We start from the raw sequence: 20,891 nt of genomic DNA on the forward strand, positions 1-20,891 counted from the left end.
TACTCAAATCAGCATCAGTATTGCATCAAATTATGAACATTGCAAGATGATCAACATAAGTTCAACCTTCAAAGCAAGTAACTAGCTTGACTCACAGTATACTTCAGAATAGGCAGAATGACATAGAGACTGCTCAGTTTGAGAGGCAAGAAAAGCCTAACTATAAACCAATAGACAGACTAGTGTAGATTCTGCACAATTCAGAAAGCAAAAAAAGCCTGGCACATCTCCAAAATGGGCACATTTTATAGGTTTCAGGCAGCAAAAGCCACAAACACAACTTGGTGAGATCAGAGATAATCGGACTGTTGTAATAACATAACTTTCAAGCAAACCAAATATTTCAAGATAATATAATACATCAAATAAGAAACAATAAGGAACACCTCCATTCATGCATAACTTAAATAAGGTGTACATAGAAAATGAAGGGAATAACATAGCATTTGTGCAATCGATAGAAACAGTAGACAATGCAACTGCTTAGAGCAATAAAAGTGCCTTAATTTGTTGAAAATATAGGTACATTATGCAAATGGAAACCTTCTTGAGGAACACAAATTAATACATATCAGCTCGACAAGTGAATAGCAAGAGGAAATTAATTCTATTATATTTTCTGAAATGCAAAGATGCAAAAAGCGAAACATGCACAAAGAAAAAGCTGATTTCTTTCTGTCACCCTAAAACTAATATCAATGTAAGTTGGCTAGCCATGTCAAATGAAAGCCTGGTTATGCTAACTAAAACACATTTAAATCTAACTGGTATGTGTGTGTACCCTCATCTCTGTGTGTTACCCATTGTAATGAGCCATTTAGCCATGAAAAGGATGTTGATGTGATGCAGGAGGCAGAACAATGCGATAGATAGATAGTTTTTATTAAAGGAAAAATAGCACAGATTAAAAATAAGAAATTGCATATTACATAGTGATTGACATTATCAGCAAACTTTGCACCTTGCCACAGCTAATATGTGAGCTAGTGAAGTTACCTCTGTGTTTGCTAAACAGATGATACATTTTGATGGACTAATTGTAAAGAGCAAATCAACATATTAAATGCCTGGGTATATGTTTATTGGTTAAGAATTTATTAAAATGTATACATAAGCCAAACTTGGACCTAGACTATACAGTGAATTTAATTCCATGGGGTAGGGAGTTCAGTGGTACGAAACAAAGGTGATTCTGAAATTTCCCTTAGATCTTGGCACAGCGGGGGAGAGCAACACACCTCTGTTAACAAAACAAGAAGGAAATACGGACACAGACACTTGATGACAGCATTCAATACTGGATATCGTTCTCAAGAGGGAAGCCAATGAGTATGTGAAAAAGTCAGCAAGCAAACAAAATGATGTTTTTATAACTTTGGCAGCATTTTCACCATTTCCAGAATGTTAGTTTCTTACTAGACTCTGGAAATAGAGCAGTGAAGATCAGGAATCTGGAAAGCTTCAGAAGGGTTCTGGTGTTAGACCATGTTGCAGCAAATCAGAAAACTGAAAAGAGAATCCAGCAGGACCAAATATTTCACAGGAGCAGGGTTACTAGATAGAAGCAAAGAAAACAGGTCAAACTACCAATGATTCTCTGGCACAATACCAAATTTACCACAAGATAAGCTAAGTTAGCAGCTTTTTCGAATAAGTATGTACCTAAATCGAATCTAAATCTCCACCACCCAATGTTCCAGACCACCCAACAGGACCAGGTAGGGAGGGGGTAAGGGAAGAAAGGAAAGAGCAAGGAACAGAACATAGGACATAACATGTTTGTTTTATGCTATGATTTCCATTTTTTTTAATCAGAAATGTGGAACTGACAAAGTCAATAATTTTGAAGGAATTCCAAAAAAGGAATCCTACTACTGGGTTGGTTCTTTACACGTTCAGCCAGAGTCCTATGCTAGGGCAATAATGTAAGATCTATCACCTTTTACGGGGCAAAGAATGCACGACCCCCTTCTGAAATATGACTGTAAAAAGAACCTCTTCTTGGTATGGCTTGGATGTTTAAAGGGTCAGAGCCATATACAACAAGATCATAACTAGACTCAACATCATCTACCACATCAGAATCAACGTGCACTAAATCTTTCACACACTTCAATATTCTTCATGAACTCTAAAATTTACCATCCTGGGTAACGACACTCCCTTTGTTTACCTTAAACATCTGTATTGGCCTGAAGTACTGTCTTCTACCTTTCTCACCAAATTTGGTATCCGGTTCCTGATCAAATCACCAATGGCAATATTTGAAGTGGTAGCCCTATGTAGGTGTAATAATATTTTGGGGAATTAATTTAGGGGGAATGACACTTTAGTCCATACCTTCTTTAGATCTACAGTGGTTCCCCTTTACTAGGCATTGGATGAGTTGGACATGAACCACCATTAACAGACCAAAGAAACACTTCCCTTTAGTTACTTTTTGAAGCATTCCACTTGCCCATTAATTTGAGAGTCATAAAGAGCAGCCTTATTATGTTCTATATTATGCATATGGAGGATCTCTGACATCTCCTTAGTGGAGAGTTGTAACTGGTATCGACGACAAAACACTCTTGGAAACCTTCCCTGCTAAAGACTTCCATGAGAAACCTTAAGACACCAGTTCTGGACACTCTCTTTGAAAATAAGAACAAGTACCTCATCTATGGCATTTTCAGACAGCCATTTATCTCCTCCTCGCACAGCACCACACACATCACAAATGCAAGCAATATCATCTAATTCTTTGTCATCAGATATATACTGCCTGTGGCTTGAGGAAGGCAATCTGAACAAACATACCTCAGTTGATTTCTGCATCCAGGCACATATGTGATGTCAAGACTGTACATCCAAATGTACCAAGCCTTTATTCGTTTGGAAATGGTCCAATTCACAGAATTGGGTCATTTGAACCCCCAAAAAGGCATTTTGGTATGTCAGAACATATTACCTTGCCACAAATTACCAATTCAGTATTTGGAAGGGGCATATTTAGGGCATCCCTTCCAAATTCCCAATAGTAGTGTATTAACGTTTTGCAACCGATAATTAGTTGCAAAACATTAATGCTTTACAAACTGCTAAAAGGTAGTGGTAAGGGATTCACTAATGGGAAAGGGCACCTAGGGACCCCTTCCTCTTTGTGAATGTTTAAAAATATTTTTAAGGGTAGGCAGTGGTCAACGGACCACTGCCAGTTCTTAAAATATTTTAGATACAAGATTAATATTTCTGTTTAAAACATTTAGGACAACAGGTAATATTTTTTGATAAAAAATTATTTATTTTAAAGCAATCACACATACGGTGGCACGTGATGGCTGCAATTCATAGAGGGTCACAGTTTGTGACCTACCTCAGTAACAGTCATTAGGTAGGTTGAAATAAGATCCCATAATGAATACAGGCCCAAATGTATTAACCCCTTGACTGCCAGGTGTTTTCCCCCTAGTGCTGAGCCCTTTTTTGGCTATTTGGGGTAGTTCATGCTTAGGCCTCCATAAAGTTTTGTCCACATAAGGCACTTGTGCCAAATTTGCATCCTTTTTTCCAACATCCATGGGATTCTAAACTTCATCAGGGTTTGTGGATTCCCCCGAATGGGACCAAGAAAATAGCCAAAATATAGCATATGGCATCAACAAACAGCTTGGTGTGCTAAAGTCACCATCTTTCCAGCTTTCAGGAACATGCAGAGCTAAATCAATAAAACTAATTTTTAATCTCAGTTTTGACATTTTTCAAAGAGGTAGCCCATTTGTCATATTTTGTGCTTTCAACTTACTTCCAGTTTGTGGTGAAACCAGTGAGAAACCTAAGGGTGATCCATGAAAGTTATACATTTTTGAAAAGTGGACAAACTTCCAAACTCATAGAGGGGTCATATTTGCACAGCCCTCAAGATTTTCCAAAAGAAACTTGGGGCCTGATTTAGACCTTGGCGGAAAAGAATACTGCATCACAAACGTGATGGATATCCAGTGCGCCATATTCCGCTCCCATTATGTCCTATGGGGATCGTAGTACTGCAGACGGGATATCCGTCATGCTTGCGGTGCAGTATTCGATCCGCCAAGTTCTAAATCAGACCCTAACTGTTTAAATAAAGAAAAATTGAAAAAGAGTTGGAAAAAACAGCCATTTTTGACAGTGTTTTCACCATTAGCTTTTTGTCACAATGTCTGATTTAGAAAAGCAATGAACCATTATATTTGATAGACTATTTTGGTTGAGGCGATATATAGGGTTTGTAGGTTCTCCAAGAACCCAAGGTACCCAGAGCCAACATCTGAGCTGCACAGTAAAATATTTTTTAACTGTGTACTGAGAATAGACCAGTTCATATGGTTAAACATGGTAACCCGTGTGTTTCTGAACTGAAAAGATATGGAATTTAGGGACAGAAGTTATTAGTATATCTCTGAATTTGTGGGTATCTGTACGAACATATGATTTGGAGGGTATTTTTCAAAATGCCTTCTTTCTTACACACTGGCTTACATTTGGAAGGCACAAATGCAAAACAAGTAAATTCCTAATAAAAACTATCCTACTAGTCTAATCTCCCACGAAAATGGTACCTCACTTTGTGGGTAGGCCTAGTGACTGCAACAGGAAATGGACCAAAATGGAACATGAACACATCACATTTGTCCACTCAAAACCTACCTGTTTTTTGCAAAGTGTGTAGCTGTGGATTTTAGGCCCTATCTGAGCTGACACCCAGACAAACCTAGCAAACCTGTAAAGTTTTGAAAACTAGGCACATAGGGGAATCCATGATGGGGTGACTTGTGTGGTTCTCACCAGGTTGTTTCACCCCGAATCCCTTACAAACGTCAAACTTTTACTAAAAAACATTTTCCTCACATTTCTGTGATGGGAAGTTCTAGAATGTGCCACTTAAGTCTGGGGCACAATCAGTGCCCTGGGCACAGGTAGTGTACTTTATTACAGATATATACATAAATTAAATTTGCCAATTATGAATAAACCAATGTTAACATGTTTTAGGCAGAGAGCACATGCACCTTAGCACCAGTTAGCAGTGGTGAAGTGCCCAGAGTGCTAAAGCCAGCAAAAACTAGGTCAGCAAAACAAGAAGTCTGAAGGCAAAAGGTCAGGGAAAACCATGCCAAGGATGCCATGTCTAACACTACCTAAATTTAAATTTAAATTTGTGGTTTAGTGAAAACAAAAGGATTTGCTTCACGAACCAAGTGATTTTACCGATGCAAAGGTCAAGTTTGAGCCTCTGCGGTCTCAAAATTGCTTTTTTATTTGTACAAAACTCAAATTGTGATTCAGTAACATTTTACAGAATCACAATTTGGGCTTTGGAATAAATACAGATTCGGGGATTGCAGTGTGGTGTAAAAGGGGAATCCCTTCTGATTTTTAGCATATGTATTAATGTGTTGCAACCAAAATCCAGTCACAAAACTATATTATTTCACAACAAAATCAAAATTGGTGGTAACCATTTGCAAATGGGAAGGAGGTCCCTGGTAAGACTGCCTGCTCTTAAAAATGTTTATAAAAGTATTCATTTTCTTTTTTAAACAAATCCCTTTTACTTATTAGGTAAACAGGGTCTGTCTTAAAAGCTAAAAAAATTAGTTATATAAAAGTAATAACAGATATGGTGGTCTGCTGACCCCAACTGGCCAGCATGCCTGTGACTCTAACCAATCATAGATGGTCTCAATGTGTGACCTATCTAATGCATAATGATGAGGTAGGTCGAATTGTGACCCACTATGAATTGGTATTTTGTGAATCAACCTATTAACACGGAAGATGGTTTGTGAAATACTAATGTATTTATTAGAAGTTGGTGTACAAATTGCACCCACTTCTACCGAATCCATTTTAACAGAATCAAATCCTTATTTGATGCAATGTATGATTTCTTAACAGGAATCTTAGTACATCAGGCCTCAAGTTATGAGTTGAAATTAAAAAAAGTCCAATAGTCTCTAGAATCTGGACTTTAGTATGCAAGGTTATGAGTTTGAAAGAAAGTCATGGAAATATATGTTAAAGATGGGGTGAAAGTAAGAATTGGTATAGGATTTTTGTTATTCATGAATGATGGTTGTCCTCTGTTATTGTTGGGTTTTCAGTGTGAGATTACATTGGCTGTATATTATAGCTGTTGCTTTTTGCTCTGATGAATAGGATTTCTTACTGGCTACATGTAAGGTGTTGGAATATACAGTAGATACGCGGTGGCTTTCATCTGTTGAAGGATAACAAGGCAGAGATGCGTGTACAGTAATGCATTGCGTGCTAATTTTTGAATTTTTCAATTTGTGCAGGTGATCTGGACTGAAGTGATGACAGACGCAAGGTTGGGTCCCATGACTATTTAATATGGGTGGAGAAACAAATATTGTTTCATTCTGTGTGTGAAATGAGGCATGTCCAAATGAGAGTCAGAGAACTGGCTTTGCTAGCATTGAATTCAAAACATTGATTGAGTTCAGTTGTAGCCCACACCCCTTGTTACCTTGAACGAAAAAGAGTCCAAAGTTGAATATAGAGCAATCTAGTGCTTTGATAATAGAATAGAAAGCTATAGAGTGGTGCTGTCTAGTACTCTGAAAGGTTGGTGACTGTTACTGTTTGTGTACTTCATTTAAAAAAAAAAACAATTTATGGAAGCCATGTGTAGATGATTTTGCAGGTCAGGAGAGGCAAAAGACTGTGCACAATATGGATATCCAAGCTATAATTTGGAAATGTCTTTTGTAGATAAGAAAACTGAATCAACTTATTCACAAAAATGTTTTCACGTTTGATAGTTTCAGATGTTGTGACATTTACATCAAGCATTAAAAGCGTTCTTTATTTTTTTGATATGCAGAGATCATCAATGACATCCAGGAAACACTAAATCATTGTGTGAGGGAAGTAGAGATATTTTGAATCTGATTTAAGATGACTGCCAGATGTCCCATTTTAAGTGAGATGTGTATTTTGTGGCTTACAGTATATTTAAAACTTCCTTAGTATTGTAATCTATGAAAACATTACATGGTAAATGAAATAATAACATTAAAAAATACATTCAGGTATAACTTGCATTAGAGATTATCCAGGAAGTGTCCCTGGAAATGGAAACATAGCATACGCAACTTTTGAGGGATCTGAGAATACAGTGAACTTATGAAAACGATTACTAAGGTGAAATTATATGATCAAGTGTTATGTTGTATATATAAAAGCATGTCTTTGTCTGAGATATATTGATTTTTTAAAAAATTTGTGAACATTGTCAGTAACCTAACTGTAGGTTCAACAAAAACATAAAAAGATAATGATGGATGTGATTTGACTAATTTAGAGGAAGGGAATGAAGCTATACTTTTAAAACTAGGAGTAGAAGTGAGTTTTGTAAAGGACATGTTCAGTGAACTCATGCTATATAATTAGGGTCAGATTTATGTGCGGGTTACCCCATGCATACACAATGCATCACTAAGTCATATTCTTGAAGCCACATAAAGCCACTTTGCGTGGCTTTGAATGGCCTCAAAAATATGGAGTAAGGCAAGGCTGCACAAATTGCTGCGTTGCCTTATTCTGCTCCAGGGAGGCATTCCATGGGTGTTTTGTGGGTGTTCCCGCACAACTCCCATGGTTTGTGATGCATTCCCAGTTTTACAAGACCTTCTAAACCTGGGAATGTGCCAAAAAGATATGTCTCCCCAGTATAGGTGTAACGAGGAGAAATATATTTTTTTCTCCTCATTTTTTTCCTCTTTTTGTGTGTTGCATTCTGCAGCACACATAGAAAGAGGGAAAAGCCTTTCAGAATTGTTTTTGTGCAGGAAGGTGCCCCTTCTGAATTTAGTCTTTAAGGTCCCAATCCACCATAGGAGTGCAATTCTAAAGCCCCACCAAGACCTTAGGGGAGGCCCTTAGAGACTCAAGGGTGTTAGGCGGAGGCCAATAGCAGAGTCCAGCCCAGGTCCAGTTGTCACTGGTCAGCTGAACAGTTAGAGGAAAGACCTCCTTATAGCTTATTGTATTTTTGTAGCTTGCACATGCGATTATCCCTATGATACTTGAAGCCCACTTCTTTGTCTGGGTACAGGAAAGATCAGGTTAAGCCCTCTTCTGTTCTTCCTTAAGTGCAAGAGTGGTCTGAAGTGGGTTCATGAGAAGCCACATTTATGCTTGGCATGAGCTAGTGAGTGGTAATGAATCTAAGCATACCCTAACCAATGGGGTAAAGGTTCCCGGGGACAACACTCCCTGACCCCCTCTTGTCATTTTCAAGATGGTGAAAGTCTTCGGCCACACCATACTTGGGCTCTGAGGGTTGGAATTTTACTGTGGTAATCCTAGTATCCTCCCACATCTAACACTAAAATCTAGTTTGGTGCAGCCATTGTACCCACAAAAAACACAGACGATGAAGTCTGGTAGAATAAAAGTAAGTTTTTACAGCAACCAGACAGTGGATATTCAAGAATTGTTTTGGCATCCCATTTCCCTTCTTCTCAAGGTGTCAATGTTAAATGTAAAGCCAAGTGACAGAAGCCTGGTAGATCAAAAGCAGGCTTTGCAGCAACCAGACAGTGGATACATAATAATTATATTAGCATTCAGTTCTCTGTCTTTCAAATGTACCCTCAAGTGTTATATGTAACCTCAGCAGATCTGTTAAGCGTAATTTGACATTGAAGCAGGATTTGATACTATAATACCAAAAAGGTTTCTCACAGTCCCCACCCTGCATATTATGTGAGGATCATCTCTACTCATTCAGAGCAGCCTATTGTTTTTTATTAGGGGGCATGTCACACCTTTTTCACATCTGTTCATATACTAATCAGTGACTGGGTGACTTTTGAGAGCCAAGACAAATTAGCGTCCAGGAACTTCAGGCAGGGAAATGTTACGTTTCCTTGATATTTATTACAATTCCAACTTCACCATTAAAACAAATTTTTTATAACTATTAAAAATACTTGTTTATTAGGATTTTTAATCTGTGCTCTGGTTTTCTACACTGGACAGGTAGGCCTCCCACTGTAAAAAAAATAGCTTTTGGTTGCTAGTCACTGTAAGGGCATGTTAACATTAAATTTCTATATGTCCTACTTTTAAATACCATGCTCCCTGCTTTGTAGACTAGAAGGTCCTTGTACAAGTCACGTATTATCATTTAAAAGATATGTTTTGACCTGTCTAAAGGGTTTATTTTGACAGACTGAATTGCAGTGTTTAAACTGTCACAGTTAGGCTATAATGGTAGGGCTGAAGACATGTTTTACACTGTCACTGCAGTGGATGGCACGGTAGATGTTACAAACCAATAGTACCCTGGGTACACATTGTGTCATATACTAGGGACTTATAAGTAAGTTAAATATATCAATAAGGAATATGCTAGTTCAACTATATTTGAAGGTGGAGCCCAGGCATGTTACCACTGGTTAGCAATGTTAAAATGCACAGAGTTCTAAAGCTAGCAAAAGGCAAAACATCTGAGGTGACCACGCAGAAAAGGCAGATTTCTTACAAGTTGAATGCTGTTAGAGTTTAAGATATAAAGGAAGTAATTGCTTCCTCGTCTATTGTGGAAGGGTGAAGATAGTAATGGTACCACATTAGAGGATATCCTCACATCCTTAGTCTGTGTACCCTGACTTTACAAACAGTCTCAAACCATAACCAGGGTACTCCGTATAGTTAGACCATCTGTATACTTCTCATCATAAGACTACTTTCAGGCTCATTCTCTCTCCTATAGGATATCCCGTGCAGGTTCAAACAGTAGATTGAGACAGGATCAGGATTCCAAGTTTTTGTGTTTGCATGTCCTTTCTTGTGGCCCTCCTTAATTTATTTTTTCCTCTTCCCATCTTGTAGTAGATGTTCCTAATTTTCCTGTCTCTTTGGCTTACCAATCTTGCATATACATCAAAAAATGTATACATACTTGTGTGTAGTTCACCGTGATCATGGCCTAGAGCTAAACACATGGTGGATAGAACAGGTATAGGCAGAGATCTCTTCCACTACATATGTGAATTACATTTAACAATGATACTATAAAAGTACTATGTCGCATACACATAAAAGCCTTTGGTTGATTGGGCACAGAATGTTTGATCTGGATTTACAAATGCTCACTTACCTGGTGAATGTATACATGGCCTTTGAGTATACATTCCAGTGGTCAACCAGTTTGTAGGCTTATCATGCAGAGTGCAAATTGTGCATTACAGGGCAATGCATACGTAAAACTAAAACATTATTATGCGTTTGCAACAGGGTGCTTTCACTTCATTTAGCTCACTTAGTCATTTCAAAGGAATGGATGACCTTATCTCACTATGTTCATTGTCACTGTTTAGCTTTTGCAGACAGTTTTCTACGGAAACGCTCTCCTGGCTGATCTTTTGAGACCAATAGGCAAACTGAGAGGTGTGAAGTTCATTACATCATGCAGAGACCTGCTTTTTTCTGTCCTGGCTTTTCCAGTCGCCATGGTGAGTTTTCTTGTCCTGCCTATTGTTGCAAAGTGCTTTATTTCTAATGGTAGTCAATAAGCTAATTTCTGGACATTGATATAACGGTAATGACGCTTCTCTAATATTTGATTCAGCTAACAGAAGCCAACAGTTCAGATTCCAAGGACATTCTCAATTAAGAGCTGATGGTGCATATTATGTTAGCCATGATAACTGAATGCTCTCATTTTGAATCTAGCACAAAAGTTTATGTTAAATTGTTGGCAAAATATTAATAAAGGTGCACAAACAATTGATATAGTCAGATACAATGTGAGCAGAAAACATGAAGGACTGGGTGTATAAGGAATAAGAGAAATGTCAGGCATGATTTTTGACAAAGTATGCAGGGTGAGGGGATGGAGCAGGGCCACACAGTGAGATTCTCTTTCATTTTCAGACTATAAAACTTAATGTACATTTGTTTTTCCCCTTTCATAATTTGATAATAAGAGTCACCACCTCCAACCACCTAAGAAGTTAAACAAATCATATTGGCAAGTATATGAAATATTGGTGTGTTATGAACTGCATGCTAAATGACTTGTGCTAATCCAGAGACTAAATACACACTATTGGCATTTCATATGCACTGTTGGAGACTCACAATGTATGTATCTAGTACACTTACATTGGAGTCACAAATTAACAGGCGTTGTGCATGGATGGATTGCAAATTGTTTGATAAAATTATCACAAGGGCTCCGGGAAATGCCCCCGAACTGTATTTGGAATTTCTGGGTTTAAATGCATTATTTTTACTTGCAGTTTGGTCACAGTTGTTGACGGAGTAATGTAATCTTTGGTGTGCAATGTTCACAGAATGTTTCACAGAATAATACTTAAGCTATGTGAGAATTTAACAATATGATCTCTTCTTAATCCTACATATATTGACCAGTGGTAAACACCCAGTATGGTTTGTGGGCAACTGAGTGAGTGCAGGCATGAGATAACAAACTCCAAGTAGGAGAACAGCCCTTGAAACAACAAACAAACAAAAGAGGGATCATATTTTCTGGCCAAGAAGAAAGCCAATTGACCTGTATAAGTATAAGTAACAACCTGGCTGAAACACGTAGACCTAGAGATGATGAAGATAATAATTAATTACCTCCAAAAGCATTGCTAAATGTTTTTAAGATTATCAGGAAACACTTTCTAATAAAACTTAGAAATTCTTTATAACGGGTACCAATAGGTACTTTTAACTTTAGATTTAGACCCCTCTGCAGAATAGAAAGTGCTGCCTTGGAATCCTAGGTTGAGCCCACTCCGTCACACTAGGTAGCTGGGTGCGGACTCGATGAAGCTTGCCACTAGATTTTCTAGTAGGTGAAAGTTCTTATGTGACCTATGAAGGATTCCACAGTAGGTTTAGGGAGATTGGCAATGCGTTTGGTGTGTTACTCTTTATTGATATATCGTTGGGAAGTTGGGAAGCAAGGACACAATGGACCTCTTCTCAATTCTATCTTCATGGTTCATACTTACCTCTTGTTGTACATGGTCAAGGCATTTTTGAGTGGGTGGCAAGTCACATGATACTTGGTACTGAGATAATGATGGCAATTTATTCAATTATTAACTTAGGAGTTTTATACATCCTTGCAAATCATCGCACAATTGTTTGTGAGAACTGTATAGTTTAAAGTCAGTACTTATGGTGTAGAAAACATCAAATAATTTCAGAATCAGTCAGCATAACTCATTTTTTAGGAGTTTGCTGAAGTACCGATAATTGAGTTTTGCTTTCATGGTCCGTTTCAGCACATTTCTCAATATTGGGCCTTGAACTCATAACAATTTGTCTCATTTAAAGTTTCTGTGGTAATCCAAAGCAGTGTGGTTCATGAGAGGTTTTTCAATGGGGATATAATGGGGCATGATTTTCAATGTACCTCTGGGCTTTCCTCGAATTAGTTTTATGAACAGTGGAGAGAATTTTAAGGCCCTTCTACCAACAGTCAGTGGCTAGTGTTTGAAACATATAGTTATCTCAAAATTTGATTTTTAAAACATGGACTTGGTGTGAAAGAATGACTGGCAGTCTGTCTTTGCTTACTGTCATTGTCAGTATGCTTACACTTTCTATTTTGAAGTTTTCTTTAGAATGTCCCCCAGGTGAAGACTATCTTGATTTTATTTATGATGTTTGCTTCTTTCTTGCTTTTTCCTAAACACATACTTGTGTATGCTGAGATTCTGTTTTTCTTCTCCTTCATTATAAGGCAGAGACAAGGGGGAAAAGGTCAAAATCTGCATATCTGGCCCAGTGCAATATTCAACCCAGAATATAAAGCCCCTACTGATGATTATTTTCATAATTTCCTCTTTGGTGACTGGCAACTGGGTGTCCTCTGTTGATGGAGTTTCTTGCCTTCATCTCCCCCCTCACGGCAGCAGTGGGCATAGTAGAGACTGGCAGGTGCTATTTAATATTTTATCTCTAGTTCTAGAATATTTGGGGAATGTGCAACTTCCCCCAAAATAATCCATGTCTTATTTCTATTCTTACTCCAGTCCTATAGAAAAGTACTAATCTTGTTTTGCAAAAATTGCTGCCTTGAGGACGCCACTCAATGTAAACAACTAGCCATATGTCCATCACTCTTCACTATGTATTTGGCTGATGCATCTTATCATAGCATTACATGAACCAATGATTGTACAGTGATTACTACAATCATGCCGGAAGGGAAATTCTGAATGACCAGTGGACTTTCATTACCCATAGCACATGATTTATGAGTGGGGCAAAATGTATTTCCTTCAGCTGGTATTTTGAAGAGGTAATTGCACCAGAATAGTCTATTTTTTATAAGCCCTCTTTAGCTCTCTGAAATTCAGTATAGTCTCCTGATCTATTTCTCTGTGTGTTTTATTTTTGATTTTTGCCACCTAACCCCTTCGCTGCCAGGCCTTTTCCCCTCCTGTGCCGAGCCTTTTTTTGTGGCTATTTGGGCAGTTCGCGCTTAGGCCCTCATAACTTTTTGTTCACATAAGCTACCCACGCCAAATATGTGTCCTTTTTTTCCAACATCCTAGGGATTCCAGAGGGACCCAGACTTTGTGGGTTCCCCTGAAGGAGACCAAGAAATTAGCCAAAATACAGCAACATTTTTTTTTTTTTTTTAAACAATGGGAAAAAAGGGCTGCCGAAGAAGGCTTGTGGTTTTTCCTCTGAAAATGGCAGCAACAAAAGGTTTGCAGTGGTAAAATCACCATCTTCCCAATTTTCAGGAACAGGCAGACTTGAATTAGAAAATCTAATTTTTCAACACAATTTTGACATTTTACTGGGACATACCCCATTTTTACTACAGTATTTGTTGTGCTTTCAGCCTCCTTCCAGTTAGTGACAGAAATGGGTGAGAAACCAATGCTGGATCCCAGACAGCTAAACATTTCTGAAAAGTAGAAAAAAATTCGAAATTCATCAAGGGGTCATTTGTGTAGATCCTACAAGTGTTTCCTACAGAAAATAACAGCTGAAATAAAAGAATATTGAAATTGAGGTGAAAAAAACAGGCATTTTTCTCCACGTTTTACTCTGTAACTTTTTCCTGCGATGTCAGATTTGTGAAAGCAATATACCGTTATGTCAGCTGGACTCTTCTGGTTGCCGGGATATATATAGCTTGTAAGTTTATCAAGAACCCTAGGTACCCAGAGCCAATAAATAAGCTGCACCTTGCAATGGGTTTTCATTCTATACCGGGTATACAGCAATTCATTTGCTGAAACATAAAAAATGAAAAATAGGTATCAAGAAAACCTTAGTATTTCCAAAATGGCCACAAGATAAGGTGTCGAGAAGCAGTGGTTATTTGCTCATCTCTGAATTCCAGGGTGGCCATACTAGCACGTGGATTAAAGGGCATTTCTCAAATAGACGTCTTTTTTACACACTGTCTTACATTTGAAGGAAAAAATGTAGAGAAAACAAGGGGCAATAACACTTGTTTTGCTATTCTGTGTTCCCCCATGTCTGCCGATAAAAATGGTACTATAATATAATACACTGTTCCAAAACTGGTGAACGGGAAAGGGGAGAAGTCCTGATAATCAGGAGCACAAGTCCTCACACACCACATTTGGTGTCATGCTTCATCATAGGACAGCTCCTCGTCAGGCCGGCACTGCAATGCCTGACGGGCACCCCCCGAAGGGGGGCTCTTTGCCGGAGATCTTTTAGTTAATGATGAAGCCGCGGAACCACATGTGGGTCCGAAAAAGAGGAAAGAAAAAAGACAAGAAGAGGATAAAATTGGCTCAAAACCCTCACTAAATAATTTATTGTTCGCTGTTGGGAATTGGTCAAGATTAAAAAAGTAGCGAGGGAGTGAAACAAGAGGTAATGCTCAGACACTCGTACAAAAATCAAGACAAAGGAAGACGGTAATTATCCGAAGTCCCTCAGTATAAGGTCAATATACGGTCGACATGTTTCGCGTCTCTCATGGTCCAACAGGATCCCTTGACGCTTCTTCAGGACCTATTTATTCATTGGACTTCTCCAATTGAAAACAAAGGAAAATTCATCAGCTCCTGCAACCTAACGCTCACAGTCAAGACGTCATTGGTCACTTACTAGAGGTAAACCGGACTGGCTTCCCTTTCCTAATAGTCACCCATCTCTATTTAGAGGAAGTGTTTCATGGGATCACGCAGGCCTGTTGCCCGGTTCACAATGAATTAGAGGTAAACCGGACTGGCTTCCCTTTCCTAATAGTCACCCATCTCTATTTAGAGGAAGTGTTTCATGGGATCACGCAGGCCTGTTGCCCGGTTCACAATGAATTTGTGAGGTTACCGGCGTGCAATGAGACACCTACCCCCGCGGCTGCGTTCCCGAATATGGAATTTTCCCGAATATTCGGGAACGCAGCCGCGGGGGTAGGTGTCTCATTGCACGCCGGTAACCTCACAAATTCATTGTGAACCGGGCAACAGGCCTGCGTGATCCCATGAAACACTTCCTCTAAATAGAGATGGGTGACTATTAGGAAAGGGAAGCCAGTCCGGTTTACCTCTAATTCATTGTGAACCGGGCAACAGGCCTGCGTGATCCCATGAAACACTTCCTCTAAATAGAGATGGGTGACTATTAGGAAAGGGAAGCCAGTCCGGTTTACCTCTAGTAAGTGACCAATGACGTCTTGACTGTGAGCGTTAGGTTGCAGGAGCTGATGAATTTTCCTTTGTTTTCAATTGGAGAAGTCCAATGAATAAATAGGTCCTGAAGAAGCGTCAAGGGATCCTGTTGGACCATGAGAGACGCGAAACATGTCGACCGTATATTGACCTTATACTGAGGGACTTCGGATAATTACCGTCTTCCTTTGTCTTGATTTTTGTACGAGTGTCTGAGCATTACCTCTTGTTTCACTCCCTCGCTACTTTTTTAATCTTGACCAATTCCCAACAGCGAACAATAAATTATTTAGTGAGGGTTTTGAGCCAATTTTATCCTCTTCTTGTCTTTTTTCTTTCCTCTTTTTCGGACCCACATGTGGTTCCGCGGCTTCATCATTAACTAAAAGATCTCCGGCAAAGAGCCCCCCTTCGGGGGGTGCCCGTCAGGCATTGCAGTGCCGGCCTGACGAGGAGCTGTCCTATGATGAAGCATGACACCAAATGTGGTGTGTGAGGACTTGTGCTCCTGATTATCAGGACTTCTCCCCTTTCCCGTTCACCAGTTTTGGAACAGTGTATTATATTATATTATCAGTTTGACTGGAGGGTGTACACTGGACCACAAAATCCTCCGATCCCTTCTCTTTATTTGAAGATAAAAATGGTACCTCACTTGCGTAGGTAGGCCTAGCGTCCGCGACAGGAAAAGCCCCAAAACACAACAAGGACACATCAAATTTTCACAAAGAAAACATAGCTGATTTTTGCAAAGTGGCTAGCTGTGGATTTTGGCCTCTAGCTCAGCCGGCACCTAGGGAAACCTACCAAACCTGCGCAGTTCTGAAAACTAGACACCTAGGGGAATCCAAGATGGGGTGATTTGTTGAGCTCTGACCAGAATCCTTTGCAAACCTCAGAATTTGGCCAAAAACACACTTTTACCTCGCATTTCGGTGACAGAAAGTTCTGTAATCAGAGAGGAGCCACAAATTTTCTTCCACCCAGCGTTCCCCCATGTCTCCCGATAAAAATGGTACATCACTTGTGGGCGTAGGCCTAGTGCCCGCGACAGGAAAAGCCCCAAAACACAATGTGGACACATCACATTTTCACAAAGAAAAAAGAGCTGTTTTTTGCCTAGTGCCTAGCTGTGGATTTTGGCCTCTAGCTCAGCCGGCACCTAGGGAAACCTAGCAAACCTGCGCAGTTTTGAAAACTAGACACCTAGGGGAATCCAAGATGGGGTGACTTGTGGGGCTCTGACCAGGTTCTGTTACCCAGAATCCTTTGCAAACCTCAGAATTTGGCCCAAAAAACACTTTTACCTCGCATTTCGGTGACAGAAAGTTCTTTAATCAGAGAGGAGCCACAAATTTCCTTCCACCCAGCATTCCCCCATGTCTCCCGATAAAAATGGTACCTCACTTGTGGGGGTAGGCCTAGTGCCCGCGACAGGAAAAGACCCAAAACACAACGTGGACACATCACATTTTCACAAAGAAAACAGAGATGTTTTCTGCAAAGTGCCTAGCTGTGGATTTTGGCCTCTAGCTCAGCCGGCACCTAGGGAAACCTAGCAAACCTGCGCAGTTTTGAAAACTAGACACCTAGGAGAATCCAAGATGGGGTGGCTTGTGGGGCTCTGACCAGATTCTGTTACCCAGAATCCTTTGAAAACCTCAAAATTTGGCCAAAAAAGCACTTTTACCTCTCATCTCGGTGACAGAAAGTTCTATAATCAGAGAGGAGCCACAAATTTCCTTCCACCCAGCATTCCCCCAAGTCTCCCGATAAAAATGGTACCTCACTTGTGGGGGTAGGCTTAGCGCCTGCAAAAGGAAAAGCCCCAAAACACAACGTGGACACATCACATTTTCACAAAGAAAACAGAGCTGTTTTTTGCAAAGTGCCTAGCTGTGGATTTTGGCCTCTAGCTCAGCCGGCACCTAGGGAATCCTAGCAACCTGCGCAGTTTTGAAAACTAGACACCTAGGGGAATCCAAGATGGGATGACTTGTGGGGCTCTGACCAGGTTCTGTTACCCAGAATCCACTGCAAACTTCAACATTTGGCCAAAAAAATACCTTTTCCTCTCATTTTGGTTACAGAAAGTTCTGGAATCAGAGAGCAGCCACAAATTTCCTTCCACCCAGCATTCCCCCAAGTCTCCTGATAAAAATGGTACCTCACTTTTGTGGGTGGGCCTAGTGCCCGCGACAGGAAAAGCCCCAACACACAACGTGGACACATCACATTTTCACAAAGAAAACAGAGCTGTTTTTTGCAAAGTGCCTAGCTGTGGATTTTGGCCTGTAGCTCATCCGGCATCTAGGGAAACCTAGCAAACCTGCGCAGTTTTGAAAACTAGACACCTAGAGGAATCCAGGATGGGGTTACTTGTGGGGTTCTGACCAAGTTCTCTTACCCAGAATCCTTTGCAAACCTCAAAATTTGGCCAAAAAAGCACTTTTACCTCTCATCTCGGTGACAGAAAGTTCTGTAATCAGAGAGGAGCCACAAATTTCCTTCCACCCAGCATTCCCCCAAGTCTCCCGATAAAAATGGTACCTCACTTGTGGGGGTAGGCCTAGCGCCCGCAAAAGGAAAAGCCCCAAAACACAACGTGGACACATCACATTTTTACAAAGAAAACAGAGCTGTTTTTTGCAAAGTGTCTAGCTGTGGATTTTGGCCTCTAGCTCAGCCGGCACCTAGGGAATCCTAGCAACCTGCGCAGTTTTGAAAACTAGACACCTAGAGGAATCCAAGATGGGGTGACTTGTGGGGCTCTGACCAGGTTCTGTTACCCAGAATCCACTGCAAACCTCAACATTTGGCCAAAAAAATACCTTTTCCTCTCATTTTGGTGACAGAAAGTTCTGGAATCAGAGAGCAGCCACAAATTTCCTTACACCCAGCGTTCCCACAAGTCTCCCGATAAAAATGGTACCTCACTTTTGTGGGTGGGCCTAGTGCCCGCGACAGGAAAAGCCCCAAAACACAAAGTTGACACATCACATTTTCACAAAGAAAACAGAGCTGTTTTTTGCAAAGTGCCTAGCTGTGGATTTTGGCCTCTAGCTGAGCCGGCACCTAGGGAATCCTAGCAACCTGCACAGTTTTGAAAACTAGACACCTAGGGGAATCCAAGATGGGGTTACTTGTGGGGTTCTGACTAGGTTCTGTTACCCAGAATCCTTTGCAAACCTCAAAATTTGGCCAAAAAAGCACTTTTACCTCTCATCTCGGTGACAGAAAGTTCTGTAATCAGAGAGGAGCCACAAATTTCCTTCCACCCAGCGTTCCCCCATGTCTCCCGATAAAAATGGTACCTTACTTGTGGGGGTAGGTCTAGCGCCCGTGACAGGAAAAGCCCAAAAATAGGCCCCAATGGGGGGCAGATATGGCCAAGAGTAATGTGCCCCTATGGGGAGCGACCTTTACCTAAGGGGCTGCCCCCTAAAGAAAACACACGCATACACACACACCAATCCCTGGTGCCTAAGTGGTTTCTGTCCCCATGGGGGCAGATTGGCCTAACAAAAATCGGCCGATCTGCCCCCAAGGGGGGCAGAAATGGTCTAAATACAGTTTTCCCCCCAGGGGAGCGACCCTCGACTAAGGGGTCGCATCCCACCTCTAAAAAACTAAAAAAACTAAAAAACATTTTTTTATCCTTGGCGCCTGGAGGTTTATGCCACACCTGGGGGCAGATCATCCTAATAACAATAGGCCGATCTGCCCCCGGGGGGCAGAAAAGTCCTAAAATAAGTTTGCAAAATGTATCCCTGGCACCTAGAGGCTTCTGCCCCACCCGGGTGTAGATTGGTCTAATAACAATAGGCAGATCTGCCCCCGGGGGGGGCAGAAAAGGCCTAAAATAAATTTGCCCCCCCTCTCCCTGGGAGTGACCCTTGCCTAAGGGGTCGCTCCCCACCTCTAAAAAAAAAAAAAAAAAAAAAAAAATGTGTCCCTGGCGCCTAGAGGCTTCTGCCCCCCCCCCCCCCGGGGGCAGATCGGCCTAGTAACAATAGGCCGATCTGCCCCTGGGGAGGCAGAAACGGCCTAAAATAAATTTGCTCCCCAACCCTCTAGGGAGAAATCCTTGACTAAGGGGTCGCTCCCATTGCGTGACATAGGTGCAAAAAAAAAAAGATGCCTGGTTGTTTTTGCCCCTCTTGGGGGCAGATTGACATAACAAAAATCAGCCGATCTGCCTCCAAGGAGGGCAGAAATAGTCTAAATACAATGTGCCCTCCAGGGGAGCGACCCTTGGCTAAGGGGCCGCTCCCAACCTCTAAAAAACAAAACAATTTTTTTTTTTTTATCCCTGGCGCCTTGAGGCTTCTACCCCCCCAGGGGCAGATCGGCCTAATAACAATAAGGCGATCTGCCCCCGGGGGGGGGGGAAGAAATGGCCTAAAATAAATTTGCAACCCCGGGGAGCGACCCTTGCCTAAGGGGTCGATCCCATTCTGTGAATTTGGCGTAAAAAAACAACTCCCTGGTGTCTAGTGGTTTCTGCCCCCCTTGGGGGCAGAAATGGCCTAAATATAATTTGCCCCCTAGGGAGCGACCCTTGCCTAAGGGGTCGCTCCCCAACTAAAAACAAAAACAAAAGAAACACACAAAAAAAAAAAAAGATCCCTGGTGCCTAGTGGATCCTGCCCCCCCTGGAGGCAGAAATGGCCTAAAATAGATTTGCCCCCCCCCGGGCCTAGGGGGTCGCTCCCCTTCTGTGAATTTGGCATAAAAAAAAAACTCCCTGGTGTCTAGTGGTTTCTGCCCCCCTTGGGGGCAGACTGGCCTCATAAAAATAGGCCATTCTGCACCCAGGGGGGGCAGAAATGGCCTAAATATAATTTCCCCCCTAGGGAGCGACCCTTGGGCAAGGGTCGCTCCCCAACTAAAAAAAAACTAAAGCAACACACAGGGGGGGCAGAAAAGGCCTTGAAAAATATTGACCCCCCTGGGGAGCGACCCTTGCCCAAGGGGTCGCTCCCTTCATGCCAGTTTCCCTTGAAAAATACATCCCTGGTGTCTAGTGGGCATTTCAAAAGCCGGATTGCTTTACAATCCGGCTTTTGAAATGCTCTGAGAGACTTCAAAGGGAAGGAAATTCCTTTCCTTCCCTTTGAAGCCTCTCAGGCCCCAATCACATGATCGGAAGAGAAATGCTTTGCATTTCTCTTCCGATTGCACTGGAAGCTGAGCTTCCTG

General features: G+C 41.0%; 1 protein-coding gene across 2 annotated transcripts in view; it reads left to right on the forward strand.

Annotated features, from left to right (window-relative positions):
• The window catches only part of ADTRP (androgen dependent TFPI regulating protein), a 449,162-nt gene that overhangs the window by 59,216 nt on the left and 369,055 nt on the right, over positions 1–20,891 (forward strand). The window contains exon 2 of one of the 2 annotated variants that reach the window (XM_069218829.1): positions 10,377–10,511. The exons of the other annotated variant lie outside the window; for it this stretch is intronic. Coding sequence (XP_069074930.1) covers positions 10,377–10,511 — 135 coding nt within the window. The remainder of the gene's footprint in view (positions 1–10,376; positions 10,512–20,891) is intronic. 2 annotated transcript variants of the gene reach the window in all.

Source organism: Pleurodeles waltl, chromosome 2_1 (genome assembly GCF_031143425.1).
Source record: "Pleurodeles waltl isolate 20211129_DDA chromosome 2_1, aPleWal1.hap1.20221129, whole genome shotgun sequence".
NCBI lineage: Eukaryota > Metazoa > Chordata > Amphibia > Caudata > Salamandridae > Pleurodeles > Pleurodeles waltl.